The 19,383-nt window shown below is 45.7% G+C and overlaps 1 protein-coding gene across 6 annotated transcripts in view; it reads right to left on the bottom strand.

Annotated features, from left to right (window-relative positions):
• Positions 1–19,383, bottom strand: part of RAP1GAP2 (RAP1 GTPase activating protein 2) — a 312,617-nt gene that overhangs the window by 142,461 nt on the left and 150,773 nt on the right. For all 6 annotated transcript variants that reach the window (XM_055000969.1, XM_055000968.1, XM_055000967.1 and 3 more), the window contains 5 exons: positions 12,980–13,012; positions 11,164–11,373; positions 9,500–9,603; positions 7,349–7,427; positions 3,627–3,680 (listed from right to left, as the gene is read on the bottom strand). In XM_055000969.1, the coding sequence (XP_054856944.1) occupies positions 3,627–3,680; positions 7,349–7,427; positions 9,500–9,603; positions 11,164–11,373; positions 12,980–13,012 (480 nt within the window). The remainder of the gene's footprint in view (positions 1–3,626; positions 3,681–7,348; positions 7,428–9,499; positions 9,604–11,163; positions 11,374–12,979; positions 13,013–19,383) is intronic.

Raw genomic sequence — 19,383 nt, 5'->3', positions numbered from 1 at the left:
CCCACTGGGTTGGATGCAACCTGCTCTTTCACTCAGTACTGGTTACTGCTGCCCCCATCCCCCATAGCCTTTGTACAATCAGGTCTCTTGATCTCCACCATAATCTTTCTTGATTTATCAATGGAACTCTGGGCCAAGCTACACATGACGAATGACAATTGAACGGCAAGTGGATTGAGTGGAGGGCAAGTGAACAGGGAGAAATACACTTGCCATTCAAGTGTCATTCGTCATGTGTATCTTGGCCCTCTGTCTTCCTTTTTCATCAGCAGAAAGTTGGTTGGATCCAAGCCATCGTGTTCAGTGGGTTTCCTCTTAGGGAAGTATGCAATAGATTGCAATCTCTCTCAAACGCCATAGGGTTTTTTTTATCCACCTGTCAGAGGGCCCTCTGGCTAGGCAAGGCATAGAAAAGGAAGACAGGATTTGTGCCAAAAAGGTATGCCTGGATTCCCAGTGTATACTGTGCAGTTGCCTTCCCCTCCAAAAGCCTTAGGAAGTAATTTAGTCATGAGGAAAGGTGCTCTTGGGTGAGTGTCAGCTTTCCTTGTAAATCTTCAGGGGATAAGGAATGTTGCAGAGTCTGAGCTCCACACCCAGCCCAAGAGGAATTATGATTTTAGTATGTGCACGCACAAGTTAGGAGCCTAGAACGAACATTTAACTTATTGAACATTCAAAATGAACACTGTAAAAATAAAAATAGGTCCACTTCTAAAAAGCCCTTCACCTTGCATCATAGCAGCTACAGAAGTCCAGAGTCAAGAGATACAGGAATTCTAGAAGCTGATCGTGGCCAGGCTTCCCTTCAAGCCCCCAGAGGAGGCTCTTTTCACCTTCTGGGGGGCTGCCACTCATGGCAATTGCCTCGATTTGCCTAGAGGTCAGGCCGGTGTCAGGTTAAAAAGAGCATCCCTGCCAGATTTGTCTTCTGGCAGCAGTTTTTGTTATTCAGGGCAACAAAAACAGCTTCCTGACTAAATTGGCTTTTATGCCAACCATATACATCTTCCTGTATGGTACATTGTTATAGCCAGAAGCACTAAAATAATAAAATCTGGAATTAAAACTGTGGCCTTAACCCACAGTAATGCCATGTATTCATTCGTTCTTCCTGCTCACATTGGCAAGGAACGTACTTGTGGACACTTTGCACATGTCCAGGGGGAACAGACAACACTTTCTTTCTTAAAAGTCTGGCAGAGTCCAAACTCATGCATCTGACAAAGAGAACTGTGATTCTTGAAAACTTATGCTACAATAAAGTTGGTTAGTCTTTAAGGTGCTACTGGACTCTTCCCTATTCTGACAGCATGTCTGATGTAACTTTTGTAGCCCAAACCATCCTTTTCTTAACTTCCTCCTTTTGTGCATGCTCAGAAGTCCTATTTCTTACATGTTCCTGATGTGACCAAAAAAAAAAAAAGCTGCAACAACTGGCTATCAGAACATATCACTGGTAGTCAAAACTGCCAGGTGTTGTATCTTTTAGACTGCTCAGAAATGGCATCCTGTGGAGGAAGATGGCAAGATGCTGTTTCTGATGGGCTGTGCAATGGAAATAGTCTTTTTGTCAGAAAGTACAACCTGTGGAAGAAGACAGCAGGAGCTTGATGGACTGCAACAGAAACAGTATAGCCATAAGAATATGTTACCATTACTTTAGTTCCTTAACAGAAGGCTACCAGAGTCCTAATGCAGTCTGTAAGTACTCAAGGGCACTGTGTCTTTGGCTGCAGAACTTGGAGGAGAGATGGCAGCAGCTCTATTCTGACAGCATGCCTGTGCTCTGGGTGGTTGTATGCCTGCACTTTTGAAGGTGATGAAGGAAGGAGGAAAGTGGTGACAACACACAATGTCTCACACCGCTGCCCAGAGCAGCCAGAGCTGGGGGGGGGGGGGCTGCTGTGTGGCCAGTATAGGCAGCCAGGTAGAGGGCTTCTGTTACTGGAAATGGTCTCCTTGCATAACTATGATTTATGGGGGAATTAGCTAGCAAGGAGAATGGCTATGCAAGAGGCCGGTAACCAGGATTAATTACCTTTGTATACCAGGTCCCTTCCTAATAGAACAGCAAGTCTGGTGCTTAATATCAAACAATAACTTTTATTAAGAACAAGGCTTCATGCACATACACACAAAGTTACTTGGGGGGAAATAATTACACACACACACACACACACACACAGAGCCCTAGGAAATGTAGTCAGAAATTGAGAATAGAGATAGAGGGAGTAAGTATATCTACCTATCCTGGAGAAGGGGTCCAGTCCATGGAGGAAAAGAGTAGCTTCGAACGCCAGCATCCTCGGCCAAGAGAGCAAGAGGCTTAGGGAAGTGACCCTAAGGGAGAAGCCAGAAGGCTTGTACGATTTGAATGAGGCCAGGGCTTACCTTTATAGGTAAAATGTGCCCTGAGGTGGAGGAGAGTCCTCCTAGCAGTTAGAACAAAGACTCCAATGGTTAGTTCCTGGGTTGGACAAAAGGTTTGATAGCTCTGGTCGATGGCTGCCAGGGTGTGTGAAAGCAAATGCAAAGCGTGTTCCAGCGCTTGCACAAAGGAATAGTTTTCTGATGAAGTACACCGGAGCTAGGTTAAGTGTTTTTAGGGAGGGGATACATTGTGCCAGGAATGACTGTCTATACTTATGAATGTCATTTGATTAGCTCCTCAATCATAGACAGGAGATCACATCACGGAAGGAGGGAGAGGAATGTGCTAAGTGGGGGTGACTCTGTGAGACCTTTATCGCTCTGGACCTTCCGGAGCTTGGGAGGCTAGCAAGACCAGTTGCATCACAATACCTCTGCATTCCATTGCGGTATTCCTTACATGCTTGGTTCTCCAGGGCGGGATCTGACAATGGCAAGGGCTCTCTGGTGGCTGTGCTGCGGCCATTTTAAACTCCAGAGGCTTGTACACTTTTAATATCATGAGCTATTAAAATGGTGGAGGCAGGGCTGACTGCTCACACTGTGAGGGAATCCCTCCCCCCTCACATGGCTCTGTCTTTGAAAACCAGTTTCCAGGTAAAATTGTATCATTAGCCGTGGGTTTGGACCCCTGCCCAGCATCTCATTTAGGCTGACCCCGAGCATGCTCTGTTCTTGCCAACTCTGAAACTATTTTGCAGCAGCGCAAATAATTTCACAATAACTTACATTGTACCCTCCTCATGTAGATGGTTTTGCTCTGGTTGTGTGTGAAGTTGCACAGACGTTACACAGTCTATAAACCTCCTCCTAATTAAGGTCATGTAGATTTCATTTTCTACAGTGTGAAACATTCTGAAAGCACTTGTGGGCCATAGAAAAGGCAAAGTTCACTTGCTGCTTCAGTTGTTGCTATTAAGTGTGCTTATTTGTAACTGGGCATGCTCAGTACATTTAGGAGCCAAATCTGGCAGGGATGCTTTTTTTAACATTATGCCAGCCCTGACTCCAATGCAGCCAAGCTTACCACCACCCTTGGCTAACTGAACCACTAAATTTCTAGAAAATGTACTTGTATACCGCTACCACCACCCTGTCTGCCGCTTAATGCTTGGGCTTTGGCACTACTATTCTTTAAGGTTTCTATTATACTTTGAAACCAGTTCTCTGTATCCTCATTTGCATGCTCTTACCTTGGGGTACAGCACAGGGCTAAACTTCAATCCAGTTGCATCATCGCAGAACGCCTGTCCAGAAACAGAAGAGAGAAAGCAAGAGATGAAATGTTAGGGGAAACTGCTTTTTAGAGATTTCCACCTTGCCTCTCCCAAGAAAGTTTGCACAACCCAGTATCCTTGCTCTTCCAAACTATTTATGTGCATTCTTCCCCCCTGAAAAGCAATTTTTCACATTGATATCCATTACAGCACATCCATGCTAATTAGTCATGAATGTGTTGCACATTTGAATATGCATCAGACTGTTCATTTCAATGAGAGAGGGTGGTTAAGAGCATGGGACTCTAATCTGGAGAACCGGGTTTGATTCCCCACTCCTCCACTTGAAGCCTGCTGGGTGACCTTGGGTCAGTCACAGCTTCAAGGAGCTCTCTCAGCCCCACCCACCTCACAGAGTGTTTTGTTGTGGGGATAATAATGACATACTTTGTAAACCACTCTGAGTGGGTGTTAAGTTGCTCTGAAGGGTGGTATATAAATCAAATGTTATTATTAATGACACTGGTCAAATGGGCTGACTGGCAGGTACAGTTGGATAGATATTCTAAGGTGTGTTCAGATGGTTTTGCTCCCCCTCTGCCTAACTAGTGCAAAGGTTTGCCTGGCTGCCTGCCCCTTGCCCTCCCACCTGCCTGGCTGCTTGCCCACCCACCTGCCTGGCTGCCTGCCCGCATGCTTGCTTGCCTGCCTGCCCCCCCCCCCAGTTCTGTTTCCATCACTCAGAGCGGAACTACAAGTGACGCCTGACACAGGTTGGACACTTGTCAGCTTCCCTCCAGTTTTGATGGGAAATGTCGGCAGCTTGGCGGAATGTTGGACAAGTGACAGTTGAAAAGTCCATTGGACAGCAGTCAGAGAGCCAAACTGCAAGACCAGAATGCCTACATTTCCCATCAAAACTTGAGGGAAGCTGACAAGTGTCCAACCTGTGTCAGGCGTCACTTGTGGTTCCGCGCTCAGCGTCCATCAGACAGAACCAGATCAGGAAATTTTAGAAAAACTATCTGCCCCTGCTCAGTAGCAGTATCAGCCTCAGAAATGAAACTTGTCAGATGACTTCGGCAATGCCATTATCAGAGGCTTAAGACAAACTTTTCCCACCAGAGAACAGAAGGTGATTTAAAAGGAGAGATTGCCACTTGATGAGTGAATCCTCATCCTACTGGTTTTGCAAGTTTAGGATTTTCTTTTTTTAAAAATGCAGTAATGTATGACAATTTAACCCATCCTATCTCCAAGGAGCTCAGCAGTATGTGCATGGTTCTTCCTTCTTCCATTTTATCTTCACAACAACCCTGCAGTGCAGGTCAAGCTGAATAAGAATGGTCACCCAGTGCATTTCATGGCAAGCAGGGATTTGAACCTGGGTCTTCCCAGTCCTAAACTAGCTCACAACAGGAATACCATTAAAATAGTGTTGCTCTTTTAATTGAGTCAAAAGCTTTCTTAAAAACAGTTTTTTAAAAGGGAAGGATGTTCTTAGCCTCACCTGTCCCATTGCATGCATTTAAACTGTCACATCTCATTCAGAGATTGGTTGAATTGAGCAGAAAGGTTAGGTAAATATGGGTTGACTGGTAGGTGGGCAGCCAGATAAGCAATGGGATAAGCCTTCATATGAACAGTAACCTGACAGATAGGCTGCAAGAGTGTGTGCTATGTTTAAAATGACATTATAAGCCATTACTGGCATAGTTATTTATTTATTTATATCATTTATAGTCCACCTTTCTCACTGACACTCAAGGCAAATTACATAGTGTAAGACTAGTGTAAGATTACTACATTCAGTATCAAGGACATTTCCATAAACAACAACAACAACAACAACAATAACAACATTTGATTTATACACCGCCCTTCAGGACAACTTCATGCCCACTCAAAGCAGTTTACAAAGTATGTCATTATTATCCCCTCAACAAACACCCTGTGAGGTGGGTGGAGCTGAGAGAGCTCCAGAGAGCCGTGACTAGCCCGAGGTCACCCAGCTGGCTTCAAGTGGAGGAGTGGGGAGTCAAACCCGGTTCTCCAGATTAGAGTCCCACGCTCTTAACCACTACACCAAACTGTCATAGAGTTATTAAGGACCAGTTCATAAGATCAATTTTCTTCCCCGCCACAACTCTTTCAGCTGGAATTGTGCTGAGATTACACAGAATTGGCTACTGGTCAGCATTATCAACCTTGGCCAAAATCCCTGGGTCCTCCTCATCCCCTGTTGAAACTTTGCCTTAAAACATGCTGTGTATAACTGATTTACCCTTATCCCTGAGCCCTGATTTACCCTGATGATCCCTAATTTACTCTAATCCCTGAGCTGTTTTCACACATTACTTCCATGTGTACCAGAAGCCTGTCAACTGCATGGTGATCTTCCTGATAATTCTGAAGAGGTTTGATGTGTTTTGCATGTGTTGATGTGTGTTGTCAGGCTATGGATGACAGGATATGGCAGACAGATCCCTGGACCATTGCAACAAGAAGTGCAGGCTCTTGGTTAAATAGTTTTTATTCAGAAATCAAATCATTTCCATATATATGTCCATAGGATTACTCAGAAACAAGGTAAGCATCTAAGCAGTAAGAGCAAGATTGACACACATGTTTGCTCCTTCCTCCCTCCCAACAGTAAACAGGACTTTTGGCGTGAACTTGGTGTGAGAATGCCTCACATATTTGTCCTATCAAGTTGAGTCACTGAGAAAGCAAGACATAGCAATGCACGGGAGTGAGTAGTATACAAATACTACTCACTCCCGTGCATTGCTATGTCTTCCTTTCTCAGTGACTTGTGGTCATGAGTACTGAAAGTTTCTACAGTCCGCTAGATAAGCACTTGCAATAAGCCTGTGAAAGAAACAGTTAGGGCATTGGCCATATGACATCAGGGTACAGCATGAAGCATTAATTCATGGCATTATCGATATGACATCAAGGTACATTGATTCAGAACAACAGGTCAGTGATAGCCTTGGCATGGATGGCATGGATTGAGCTCAGACATGACATGTGTGACCCGACCACCAGATTTTCAAGGGTTTTGGTTCACACAAGTACCAAAGCTCCTATTCAGCCCGCATGATGGCTGCTCACGTTGTTGGGAGCACTGCAGGCAGCATATACTCCTAATATGCACAGTTGCCAGACTCCCAGTCTCCATGGCCATAATGTCTGAAAAGGGCTTCTATCTCCCCCACCCCCCCCATGTCTCCACTGTCAAATTTTAGACTGTAAGCTCCTCCAGGCAAAGATCTATCTTATTATTTCTCTGTAAAGCAACCAAAGCTCTAACCTGGATGGCCCAAGCAAGTCCCAACTTCATCAGATCTCTGAAGCTTAAGCAGGGTCAGCCTGGGTTAGTAATTGGATTGGAGACATCCAAAGAAGACCAGGGTCACTATACAGAGGCAGACAATGGAAAAGCACCTCTCTTCATCTCTTGCCTTGAAAACCCCAGCAGGGATCACCATAAGTTGGCTACAATTTGAATTCTCCAGAAGTGCTTGGAATGACTAAGCCCATTTCAAATTGGGTCAAGTGATTTTTGTCCATCACTAATCTAACGTGGCCCCTACCTTAGGGGCTCTGAGGATTATTAAGTCAAGCATTTGAAGTGCTTTGATCATCAACAAGCATGACATAAATGCTAAGTGTTATTTGTCAAAGCAACATACCTTTGCAATTTGTGGGATGCTTGGTAGCTTGCTTAGTCCTGCTAAGGGAATTCTTTCATGTAACGTCTTTGCTTTTGACCTAAGAAAGGCAAAAAAGAGAAAATGAAAAATAGGAGAGAAAGAAAGAAGCCATGACAGCATCAAGATGCCTCTGGCCTCGATAACAAACGCAAGAAATGGGGGTAGCTTCTGTAGAGTTTGCCATAGATAGCTTTGCTAGCCATTTGGAAATGATACTTCACAAAACACTTGGGAAGATGCAATGCAATCTCTTTTGTTATATTGTCAAAGGCTTTCACAGCAGGAGAACGATGGTTGTTGTGGATTTTCCAGGCTGTATAGCCATGGTCTTGGCATTGTAGTTCCTGACGTTTCGCCAGCAGCTGTGACTCGCATCTTCAGAGTTGTAGCACCAAAAGACAGAGATCTCTCAGTGTTACTGTGTCAATTAACTGTGTCCATTAAATGTGACACTGAGAGATCTCTGTCTTTTGGTGCTACCCCTCTGAAGATGCCAGTCACAGCTGCTGGCAAAACGTCAGGAACTACAATGCCAAGACCACGGCTATACAGTCCGGAAAACCCACAACAACCAATCTCTTTTGTGGTTGCCATCTTGTCTTATTTGCTTTTCAAAAGTTTGCTTCTTCTTTTTGTTGGCTTGGGAATGAAGAGGATAGGTCAGGTACCAGATTTTCATTGGTCTACAGAAGACCATGATAAATATGATTGATACTTTCCAATAATCTTGCAGAGATTTTGATGTCTGGTTTCCTAGGGCTTGGCTGTAGATCAAACATATTGCCAAAGCAACCTTGAAACTCCAGACTCAGAAACTGGAAACTGATTGTGAGTGAAAGAATCTCTGTGTCCAGCTTTACCTCCTGTTACCCTTCCTAAGAGGAGCTCTGCTGGATCAGACCAAAGCTCCATCTCCTCCAGTATACTGTTTCCACAGTGGCCAGCTAGATGCCCCCAGGAGGCCTACAAGCAGCATGTGAAGGGCCACGTTTCTCCCTCTCAATGCCCCACAGAAGAACAGGCATATTGTCTCTAGGGGTTCCATTTAGCCATCCTGGTTTTCTTCTTCTCTCTCCCCACTCCATGAAATATCCCACACATCTATAGGATCCTTACCTTATATGTACTACACACCTCCTAATTTTGTGGATATGATGGTGGATGATCTCAGTGGTATGGATTTGCCATTTGCCCTCCTACTTTCAGCCCCAATTCCCCATCCTTGAGAGACTGAGGAGGTGGGAGAAAAAAATAGCCAGAAAATGGCCTCCATAGGGAAACTGTAGTAACTTCCAGGTAACTTCCTTGTGTGTCTATGGCCTTTACAACAGAGTCTGGGGGAAACTCCTAGAGTGTCACCCAGAACTGACACCCTTCCTACCCTCAAAATCTCCCAGCATTTGTCAAGGCAATGTTGACAACCCTGCCCTGGTTGTACTTCAAGAATCTAACCATTACACCACGTGGAGAAACTACCTTGGTTCCATTCAGTTTAACAGCTGTGGGAAAGGACTGGCCTGTGGGCTCTTCCCTTGCACCACCAGGATTCCACAGCAGCAGGAGAGACGGAGAAGAGGGGCCTGGATTCATGAAATTCTCCCACACGGTCTTCACCTCAGTTGATGAGCACTTTTCTCATTGGGAATGGAGGAAATCAATCCAGCATCTCCAGTAGGAGAGAGGACCTTTGCTAGGCCATAGGCTTGGGAACAAGCCTGGCCATGCTTTCCCTAATGCTGGCCTTGATGGTGATGGTAGAGAGTGCCTTCAAATCACAGCTGACTTATGGCGACCCCTGGTGGAGTTTTCATGGCAAGAGACGAATAGAAGTGGTTTGCCATTGCCTGCCTCTGCAACCCTGGTCTTCATTGGAGGTCTCCCGTCCAATTACTAACCCTAACCAAGCCTGACTCTGCTTAGCTTCTGAGATCTGACGAGATCAGGCTCACCTGGGCTATCCAGGCCAGGGCAGCCTAGATGGTAACTCCCAGGTAATATGCACCCTCCTATTTGAGACCAGGAGTTTATAGGCCTATAACCTAGTAAAAACGTAACTTTAAAAACCCTGAACAAAATGCTCCATTGAAAATTGTTTAGTATGGAATTAACCTCTTTTCCTGTTTATCATACCTGAGTATAATCCGTAGGTACTCAATCCCATCTGCCTCTTCACATTTAATAGACAGGATCAGATTTCCCAGGCTGCTAGCTGAGCAGTAAAAATTTAAATGATCCTAAAAATAGAGCAAAGGTGTTAGTGGAGCAGGCGGAGGGAACATAACTGTGCTGATCTCCACTCTGTGGATCCATGCTTCAGCGTTGGCCCTGTGATACCCCCAAGGAATCACCAGTGACTCATCTCTATCTTAAGAATATCTTGCAAACACTACATCCCTTGCAAATCCCAGAAGCAGTTGTTATTTACACTTTGATCAGAATGTTTGATCTTTGCTGCCTGAGTAATTAGGTGTTTGATTCTCAGCACTTTGTCCCTGATTGCCAGGGACAGTTCCAACTTTCTAGTCTCCGTTAAAAATCACTGTCCTAAATTCTGCCTTTTGGAGATGCTTTGTTATGTTTTTGTTCATCATTATTGCTCCCATTCTTCAAGGCTCAGCTCCCTCCCCAGAAGTTCAGTCAGTCTCTGAGTGTGTGGATGCATACATCTTGTCTGTAGTGCACATGCATATAAATGCACACTAAGGGTCTATTGTAGAACACAACACGTCATTTCAGCATGCTTAAACCAGCAGACTCAATTCTGAGTCAACATGAGGGGAACACATCCATCACTACCAACCACAGTGTGACCCTAGCCCTTCATCCTCCCCTGCCCCTCAAACAGGCATTTCAGTAGTACATGTCTGTGAATCAATCCTCCTTTTTATAATCATTTTCAAATTAAGCAATGCTGATTTAAAAAAACTGACGATAGTGAAGCATGTGATCATCCATGTTCAATATCCACAGTATTAAATTACAGTTTGTGTGTTTATTTTTTAAAAACCCTGTTACCCACCAAAGATGGACAGGTTTCCTCCAGCTTTCCTCAAATTAAAGCTCAAACAATCTATGCCCAGACCACATGGAACTTCCCTTCCCCCCTTCCTTCAGCTGGATCTTGTAGTATTCAGTGCAGATTAGGGTCAGTTTCTATGTTCACTGTTGAGGACCAAGGACCCAGTCTGTAAATTGCACCATCGTCCATCACAATTTGTGTGCGCTCCGCTATTCCTCCTCCAGGTCCAGCTGCAGCACACATCACAGGGAGCTTGAGTCTTACTGCCCACGCTGCTACCCCAGACTGAAATGGTCTGGGGAAAGAACTATTTGACTCATCATGGAAGACCACATGATCTTCTTCAGTGGGCCCCAAATCTCCAACCCAGGCCATTTCACTTTGGGGCAACCGTGTGGCGGTGGGGTTGAAGTTCCTTCTGTACTGCACCACTGTCCCAATCCAGAGTAGCACCAGCACAACAAGGTCCAAGGTCTCAGCCCTGTGAAATCTATTTCATGGACATCAATCTTTATTTTCAATAAAGTTTGTATCCGCTGGATAGCAGTTTCTCTGTGAGCATTCTTTGGGCTAGGCAAGTCAGGTTTTCCACCAGAATGACTAGCCTTGACCTAGTAGAGGGGGAAACAATTCCTTGGAAGTGACAAGCAGAAGAGTTTGTAGGCTAGAGTCAGCTCAAAACATTGCCAAGTGTCATAAGGCTTGATTTCAAGCAATATTTAGCAACACCTCTCTCTCACACACAGGGAATTTGCCACAATAATGTCGCACTGACCTTTCCTAAGAAGTGTTTTCTGTATGCCTCGGCTTCACCTTTGCATTCTAGTTTGTACCCATAAGCACCCGGACTCGGCTGTTCTTCCTCTTCTTCACAAGCGCTGCTGTCCGATGACGTGGGAGTGCTGAGATTTTCTGGGTTTTCAATCCAGTAACCTCCAAACTGGGGCAGGATGATTAATGGGAAGGGACCGCCTTTCTCTAAAAACTAAGGAAGAAATGAAAATACATCCATTGGACAAATCTCTGGCACAAAATATATGAATATTTATTTCTATCTACCTGTCACGCTGCTATCTTCCCCTTCCTCCAAGGAGCAATGCGGTCGGTTCTCTCCACCTCCGTTTTAAATCACAACAGTTATGTGAGATAGGCTGAACTGGCAAAGGTCAATGACCTAAATTGCTCAAAAAGCTTCATGGCTAAGCAGGGGTTTGAAACCTGTTCTACCCAACCCTACTCTGAGAAAAAGGAACTTTGAGGCCCAAGATAAAATCATGATGCACAAAAATCTGAAAATATTTATTTATTAAAAAGTGAAGAGCAGTTATTGTTAAAATATGGTTTGAAGAAATTAGTCACCCTGGAATCAAGAATTGCTTTCACTTCTTTAAGATTTCAATTTATACCCTCAATGATATGTACGGGCCATTTCCTTGGTATCCCTGCCCCCTCTAGATTTTGCCACTGCGACATGGGGGCAAGTGGATGATGTCGTACACTACATTCTGAGGTGCCCATGAGTCATGGCATGAAGCTCCCAGACAAAGGTTCACCACCTCGATTGTCCCATGGTGTCTCGGTATATCTGATCTGGACTTGGTTATATTTTTACTTTCGGACACTGATCCTTATGTCTCCAACAGAGTGGGTTTATTTGCGTTCGTGGCAATGAAGATTAGACTGACCCTGGGCCTCACGGTAAGCTATTGATTTTATTGTCTATTTTCATTCAATTGTTATACATTGCTGTGTCTTTGTTCTATTGTTTTACTGTATGAATTGCTTATGGCTTAGCTTAGCTTATGGCTAAGACAATAAACGTAAGAGTGAGTGAGAAAATATGGTTTACAAGAGATTTTTTAAAAAAGTCAAATGAATCACACTAAAACAACCAATGGAGACAGATCAAGATAGATCTATCAATGGAGATAGATCTCCAATTTTACTGCAACCCCATAATCTCCTTCAGGTTCACAGAGAAATCCTCCTGGTCTGTCCCTAGCTCTGTTTTGTAGCTCTAGCAATCATATCCTGCATGGTCTGATGCAAAAATAGATATACGATAGCGTTATTGAGGACAAGGCTGTATTTCAAGGCCTTGTCACTCACAACGCAAAGGCCAAAGGCACCATTCTGTTTCCCAGGACCTCTTTCCCCAACTTAACTTGTTCTTCTTATTTTCCATCTGTCCTCACAATCCACCAGTGAGGAAGTCACAATGTACTTTGGGTCCTGATCCACAGTTTGAAAATCACTGTGGTAAGGAAGAAGACAGATGCTGATCAGCTTCTTGACCTCGCTAAAGCCAGTCACAGTTCCTACATATACTAGTTCTGGCCAAGCCAAATCCCTGCAGTCATAGAGGATGATGCTAAAAACCATCATCCCTTTCTGTACCAGAAGTGGGTTCTGAACTTGAGCCTCCACACTGTCCCTGGTAGTTCCTAGGCAGTCTGAGCCTCAGGCCACAAATTACTTTGGGCTATACTTCCTGTAGAGGGCATCTTTAAGTAGAACCACACCCTTCTAAGTCCGATGAAGTCAATGGGCTTAGATGGCTGTTAGAAACATTTTCTTCTTTAAGCACCTACCTCATCAATGCTGGGATATGGTATATAATCCTCCTGAAAAACATCCAAAGCAAAAAAAGTGTGGTGTTAATTCTTCTTCAAGCACCACTTGGAACATGAGAAGCTGCATGCTTCGGTGGGGGATGAAATCAGCAATGCTTTTAAAGGATTTTGCAAATTTAAAAAATAAAATAATGGACCATGATCAATTGCCAGTCCATAATTCTTTTCTCTCCAGCACCCCTTTTTAAAAAATCATTCCTGAAGCTATTAGTGCATGCGATAACTGTTCTCCCTACATTCCTCATCAGCATAAGCCTCTCAGCAACATATTTCCAGAGGCAGCCCTTTTGAAAAAGCTCATTGCAGAGGGAAAAACAACAAGCTCCCGATACAAAGCTGGATTAGGGGTACTCCACACATATCCCATTGATCTCTGCATTTTTAATCAAGGCCTCGGTCTTTCAATCACAATCAAATCCTTCTGCCAGCTTCATCACTGTTGATAGGAGCTTGACTTTCTAGACAGCTGGAAACAAGCAATAAGGGGATAATCCCTAAAGGGGGGGGGGCCTATGTTAGTTTGCTGCAAGTAAAAGAGTGAAAAGTCTTACAGCAAATTTTTTGTACCAAGAAGCTTGTGTGAGCCAACTGCCCACTTCACCAGATGTAGGAAGCATTGCACTCAGTAGGTAGAAGTGTTTGTCTGTCCTCCCTCCCTGCCTCTGTCTCTCCCTCCATCCCTCTCTTCATCCAACCATCCCGCCATCCAACGCCAGAGCCAAATGTGGCTCAGTACAGAACCAAACATGGCTGTTCAAAAACAGATGAGGAAATCTTTATGCTAAGGGGAAGGTGAGATGCTAGAATAACTAGTTCATGAAAGGAAATGGCAGGTAAAGATTTTGATGGGACTAAAGGGCTTCCTAGAGATGCTTTACAAAAAGGAAAATGAGAGAGGTCAAAACTTGCTAGGAATTCAAGTGCAAACCATGCGAAGATGTATGCCAGTGCATAGCTTTGGAGGGTGCTCCTGTGAATATCACTTACTTATTGCGACAACTTGTGTGCCACTTCCTAATAATGGAATCACAACAACCAGTGTTTGGACTACAAAAACTATGGATTATAAATCAACGTTTCAATTTTCAGTAATGACAAGTTGTACAGCTCCGGTTATGTAAATCTGGCATTCTGTTAGCCAGAATGCTCTGGATGTTGTAATTTGAAACTTCATTATAAAAGGTTGCTGATTCCTGCTCTCTCTCTTTCTCTCTCTCTCTCTCTCTCTCACACACACACCATATTTTTTAAACATTTAAAACATTATATCCCACTCTCTTCAGGATTTTCCTGAGGTGACTATTAACAGAAAGGCAACAAAGAGTCTCTCTACACATTACTCAGTACCTAGGGATGCTCAAGTGCAGGATTGTATGTGTAGTCCTCCATTCACATGCAGGCTGTTCTTGCTCTGCACATGCGAATGCCGCTTTTGCAGGAGCTCCCTTCGTGTGACTGCATCTGCAAGTGATTCCAGAGGGCAGAGCACCAGTGTCACGGTCAGGACTAGGGTTCCCACTTGGGCGGGTGCTGGGCTGAGTGGAAGGCAGAGAGCAAGAGTCCGAAACTCACTGAGGTCAAGAGCCAGAGAGTCTGTCCGTCAGGGGGGCAAGCAGAGGAGAGTCAGAAAGCTGAACGGAGGTCGGAAAGCCAAGTCGTCAGTTTCAAACGGAGACAGGCAAGAGGTGGTCAGGGATGGAGCCGAGGTCAGGACACAGGAAATCTATCCGAGCAAAGGCAGGATACAAGGCGAGCTGCTGGGTGCAAGGAGGGGTGAACAAATTTGCTCCCATGCTGGGCTCTGCCCAGTGTTTCTCTTATAAGGTCAGGGCGGCATAGGAGGGCCAGGTGTTTCTCCTTCGCTTGATTGCCTCGCCTCGTCTTCAGCGGTCAGCTCCGCCTGTCCCTGCACTTGCAGGTGCATGCTCCTCTACCATTCCCACGCCGCCTCTCTTGCTTGAGCCTTCCGCCTTGCTGCTGGCTCGCAAGGCTAGGTTCTCCGAGGCGCCGGTTCCCTCTCCTCTCTGCGTGCCCCTCCCCTCCGCTATCCTGCGCTGAGGGGACGGGTTGCTGGTCACCATCTGGTGCTTCAGGGGCTGCGGGTGAGTCTCCCGCTGGCTCTTCCAGCCCCTCCTCCTCGGAGGAGGAATAGTCTGCAGGTAGAGAGCCCAGCTGGTGCGGGTCTCCGACAACCAGCTCTGTTTTTGCTGCAAGACCAAGTACTGTGGGCTCCTTTGACTTGCCAATTTGCATTTCTTTCAGGTGTGAGAAAGTGTCAAGATCTGCATTTCAATGAATGGATGTGGGGGAAACTGGGATACGTCAGGAACTACAATGCCAAGACCACAGCAATACTGCCCGGAAAACCCACAACAACCAAACTGGGATACCCTTAGCAGTTGATATCAAACGTGTGAATGAATACAAGCAGAGCAAATTGAAGTATGACTGTGCAAGTGAGTGCATGGAAAGTTGGAGGGGGGACACATGAAATGAGGTTCACGTGAACATCTCTAGTACTTAGTAACATGTAGAGAAACTCAAAGTTATTGGAAAGAGAGTCCCAAAAGCCCGGCAATTCAAAACACTGGGATGTATTATATTACACTGCGGAGCATGGATTATTCTTTTATAAAATTCCTGGGCTGCCTCTTCAGAGAAATTGCTTGAGGAAGCTTATAAAACAAAACACATAAAATAATAAAACAGCATAGAATCCTTAAAACTACTAAGAATATTTAAAGGATTCAAAGCCCAATCCTGAGCAGGGGCTGAAAGTGAGCCTGAAACTGACTAGCAGCTGACTAGCACTGTATGCCCAGCACTACATAAACCTCACAGTTCATTGGGTAGGGCCTACGTCACTCTGTTTCAGAGGTCTCTGTGCTGCAGAGACAGAGAGAGGACGCTTTGCACTGACACCCAAAGGGCAGAGCAAATTCTGTGGCTTGCGGCTAACACAACTCATCTCGGAGCCCTAATAGATACCTCGTCCCTGGAGGCTGAACTCAAAGGGTCAGCGGGGTTGGGAATCCAGCTGCTGTAGCCCAAGACTCTGCACCTGCCTCCCCTTTCCCCCTTTCACAGGGGCACCAGGCACCATCTTGACACAGCTGGCTCCCACAAACCCGAGCCAGACCCTCCCAGCACCATGTCCCAAGTCACGCAAGTGGGCAGAACCTGAGGGAAGTGAACCCATAAGAGCCAACCATTATGGGGGGCAAGGATGCTTACAGGCTCGTGCTGGGCTGCTAGACACTTCATTGCTCGGACACCCTCTTCCTGCAGGTGGGGAACAGGGAACAGCTGTGGGTCAGGGAGCCTGGCAGCTGCCCCTCTGTGCCCTGCTGATAAGCTGGCCAAGCACCCATGGAATACATGGCCTTGCAGGGTCAGGGCCCTGCAGCAGCAGCAGCAGCAGCAGCAGAGAATGGAGCCGTTGCAGTTGCCGAGCACTTCCTCACGGGATCAGGAAGTCCCCCCCCCTGCAGTTCACAGGGGCAAAATGCCAGCTCCAGGGCTCTTGCCTGCCTCTTGTTGTCCTCCATGTGGGGATTGAAATAGAAGCCCCAGCTGTGCTATCCCAGTGCCTTTCCACTGTGCAACACTCTCTGCCTGGTCCCGTGTGGCTGATGGTGGTGTCAGGGCTGCAGTGAGGGGCCCGATGCCTGCTGACGTGCCTCCTTTGAACCTAACTTCTTGGCCTGGTGGCTAGGATGCTAGTCTTGGTGGTGGGGACTGTGGGCTTGCACCTGGCTTCTGTTTTTTCTTGCCTATTTATTCTTACTTCTTCAGGAAAAGGGAATGTGTGGATCAGAGCATATGGGCAGCACTTTTGCAGCCAGTCAGACCCTTGGCAGGGAAGGTGGGGTGGGGGGAGATATTCTGTCTGCTGCACAGGTCTCCTTCCCTGTGGGTGGGTGCTGGGGCCACATGCCTCTGTTGGGATTGCACTGCTGCTGGGTCTTTCGACTCCGTCTGCTGGCTCTCTGTGGGAGGGAGTGGCATTGAGGGGTAGTGACATAGATGGGTGGGTATTAGTTGGCTGCTCCTGTGTGTGCCTCTTCCAGGGGCATCATCAGCTGACGTGGATTGGGGGTGTTGCCAGAGTTGCTATGGACTCCAGTGTCCTTGTTATTCTGCCTGTACCTTGCAGAGGAATACAAACACAGCAAGGGCAACTCTGAAAGCAGAAACTCAGCAAACAACCAACAGAAGCCCAGGGACAAATAAGTCAGTGAAACAACAATGAATACCAAAATGAAACAAGCTGAACGAGTTAACCTTGCCGGCTGCTTGTTGGGTCAACCCGGGACCAGGCTGGTTCCTGAGATATATCTACCTAGATCCTCCACATACCACAACTGATTCAGAGGATTACTATCCACCTTTTTGACTCCACACTACCTACAACTACATTGTCGACAGCTCTTGGACTACACGGACGCTTGAATCTTGGAAGAACTTTAGAAGGAATGGATGGTTTGATTGACTTTATTTCCAGCGCCGTGTTTTTGGTCTTGGGAGGCTTGGTCTTCTGAAATTGACCAAGACTGGTCTCTGTATTTATTCCACTGAGATGGTTTTTTGAATGTATGCTTGAAGTTACATTTCACTGTTTTATAATTTAGAATTATACTACTTTTTCATTTTGGTATTCATTGTTGTTTCACTGACTTATTTGTCCCTGGGCTTTTGTTGGTTGTTTCCTGTGTACCTTGCAGAGGGGCAAGCATGACTCCCTCCACCCCACCCCGTGGAATCTCTGCCATCACTTTTGCATCAGCAGCCAGCTGCTTCCATTGCCCTGAGGACTGCACCTCACAAAAGAATTCAGTCCAAAGAGTAAAGGTGAGCATGGCTCCCTCCCACCTGGTGATGAACTGGCAAAGTAAAATGAATAGGCAATGTAAACCTATGAGGAGGGGCAATTACTTTCTGTAGTGAACCATTCCCAATCCATGTTAAGGCCAAGATTGACAGTATTAAACCTACTCAGAAATTCTGTCAGCCATTGTATTTTTGTTTGTTTTACTGAAGCATGGTTACTTTTAAGTCTGTTACTGAATGACTAGGGAGGCTGAAATACTTCCCCACTGGGTTCCATTTTTTATTTTAATGTCATTTATACACTTGCATACAGACAGTCTAGTTTGGTCAATGTACGAAGGAGAAGGTCATTACTGGAAGATAAAGGACCTTATCAAAGAACACTAAAGTTAATTGCTGGTGACAAATCTCTCCCTCCCCACCCATCAGAAGGTGATACGCTTCAGCTGGCCAGCGTGACAGAGGTTTGAGTCTGCTCAAATGCTCCAGATTTTTAGCTTGCTTACCAAGAGTTCTCTGCTGGAGTAAGTCAGTTTGGAGTTCCTAGGAGTCTGTGGAGGCCTATATTATTGTTTTGGAGAATGTTACATTTTTTAAAGAGTCAGATTCAGGTTGCCTGGACCCAACTCCCTCTCTCTGTGCAGCTGCAGGGAATGTCTCTTTGAAAAGGTGGGTGAGCCAATTTTCCTCAGAACTTTGGCATGGGGAGCTCCTGCCTCTCGCCTGGACCTGACTTGTAAAACAATGTAATGTCTAATTTGGCCCCAAGGGCCTAAAACAAGCGCAACATGGGGCATCATATGATCATCACTGGTTTTAACTTTAAAAACAGCATAAAGATAATTTCCCTGCAATGTTTTCCAAATTCCTGCCAAGCTGTTATTCAAGCCCTCAGGTGGCAAGAATTTCCACCACCAGAATGTGGTTTCCACCCCTCTCCCCTTCCAAGGCAGCCCCAAATGCCCCCTGAAATCCTGTGTCGAGGGTTCCCTTGTCCCATAGAAACAGGATTAAAGGCCGCCACAAGAGAGGGAAGCAAGAAAGCCACATTCTATGGGTTGAAGTCCTTGCATCTACCCAGTCCTTGGATCCATTGCTGGGGAAGTGGGGAGCTCTTAACATGGTCAATTGCCTGGCCTCACTGGGGGGTGAGGGGAACTGCTTTGGCTTTATTCTCCTCATTCCTCCAAGGACACTTTTTAGGGTTTCCCATTGGGGAGGAGAAGTCAACCTGGCAGGAACTCTCTTGTGATCGATTCTTTCCCCAATGCTGTTCAATTTTTATGAGCCCTTTAGTAAAGATTGTCAAGAATTTTGGATACTATCGCTTGGTCTGCAGAGACAGCAGACCCTGCTCTTCCATCTCTTGTCCAGCTTACTGTGGTGGGTTCTGTTAGGAGTCTGGGAGTGTGGCTGGGTTCCACATTATTCATGGACCAGCAAGTTTCCATGGTGGCAAGGGTGGTGTTCTACCATCTCCACTGAACCCACCAGTTATCCCCATATTTGTCATGGTTTGACCTTGCCCCAGT

Source organism: Eublepharis macularius, chromosome 17 (assembly GCF_028583425.1).
Source record: "Eublepharis macularius isolate TG4126 chromosome 17, MPM_Emac_v1.0, whole genome shotgun sequence".
In the NCBI taxonomy this organism is placed as follows: Eukaryota; Metazoa; Chordata; class Lepidosauria; order Squamata; family Eublepharidae; genus Eublepharis; species Eublepharis macularius.
The sequence above is the reverse complement of the archived record's forward strand: the minus strand, read 5'-3'. Positions and strand labels throughout refer to the sequence as shown.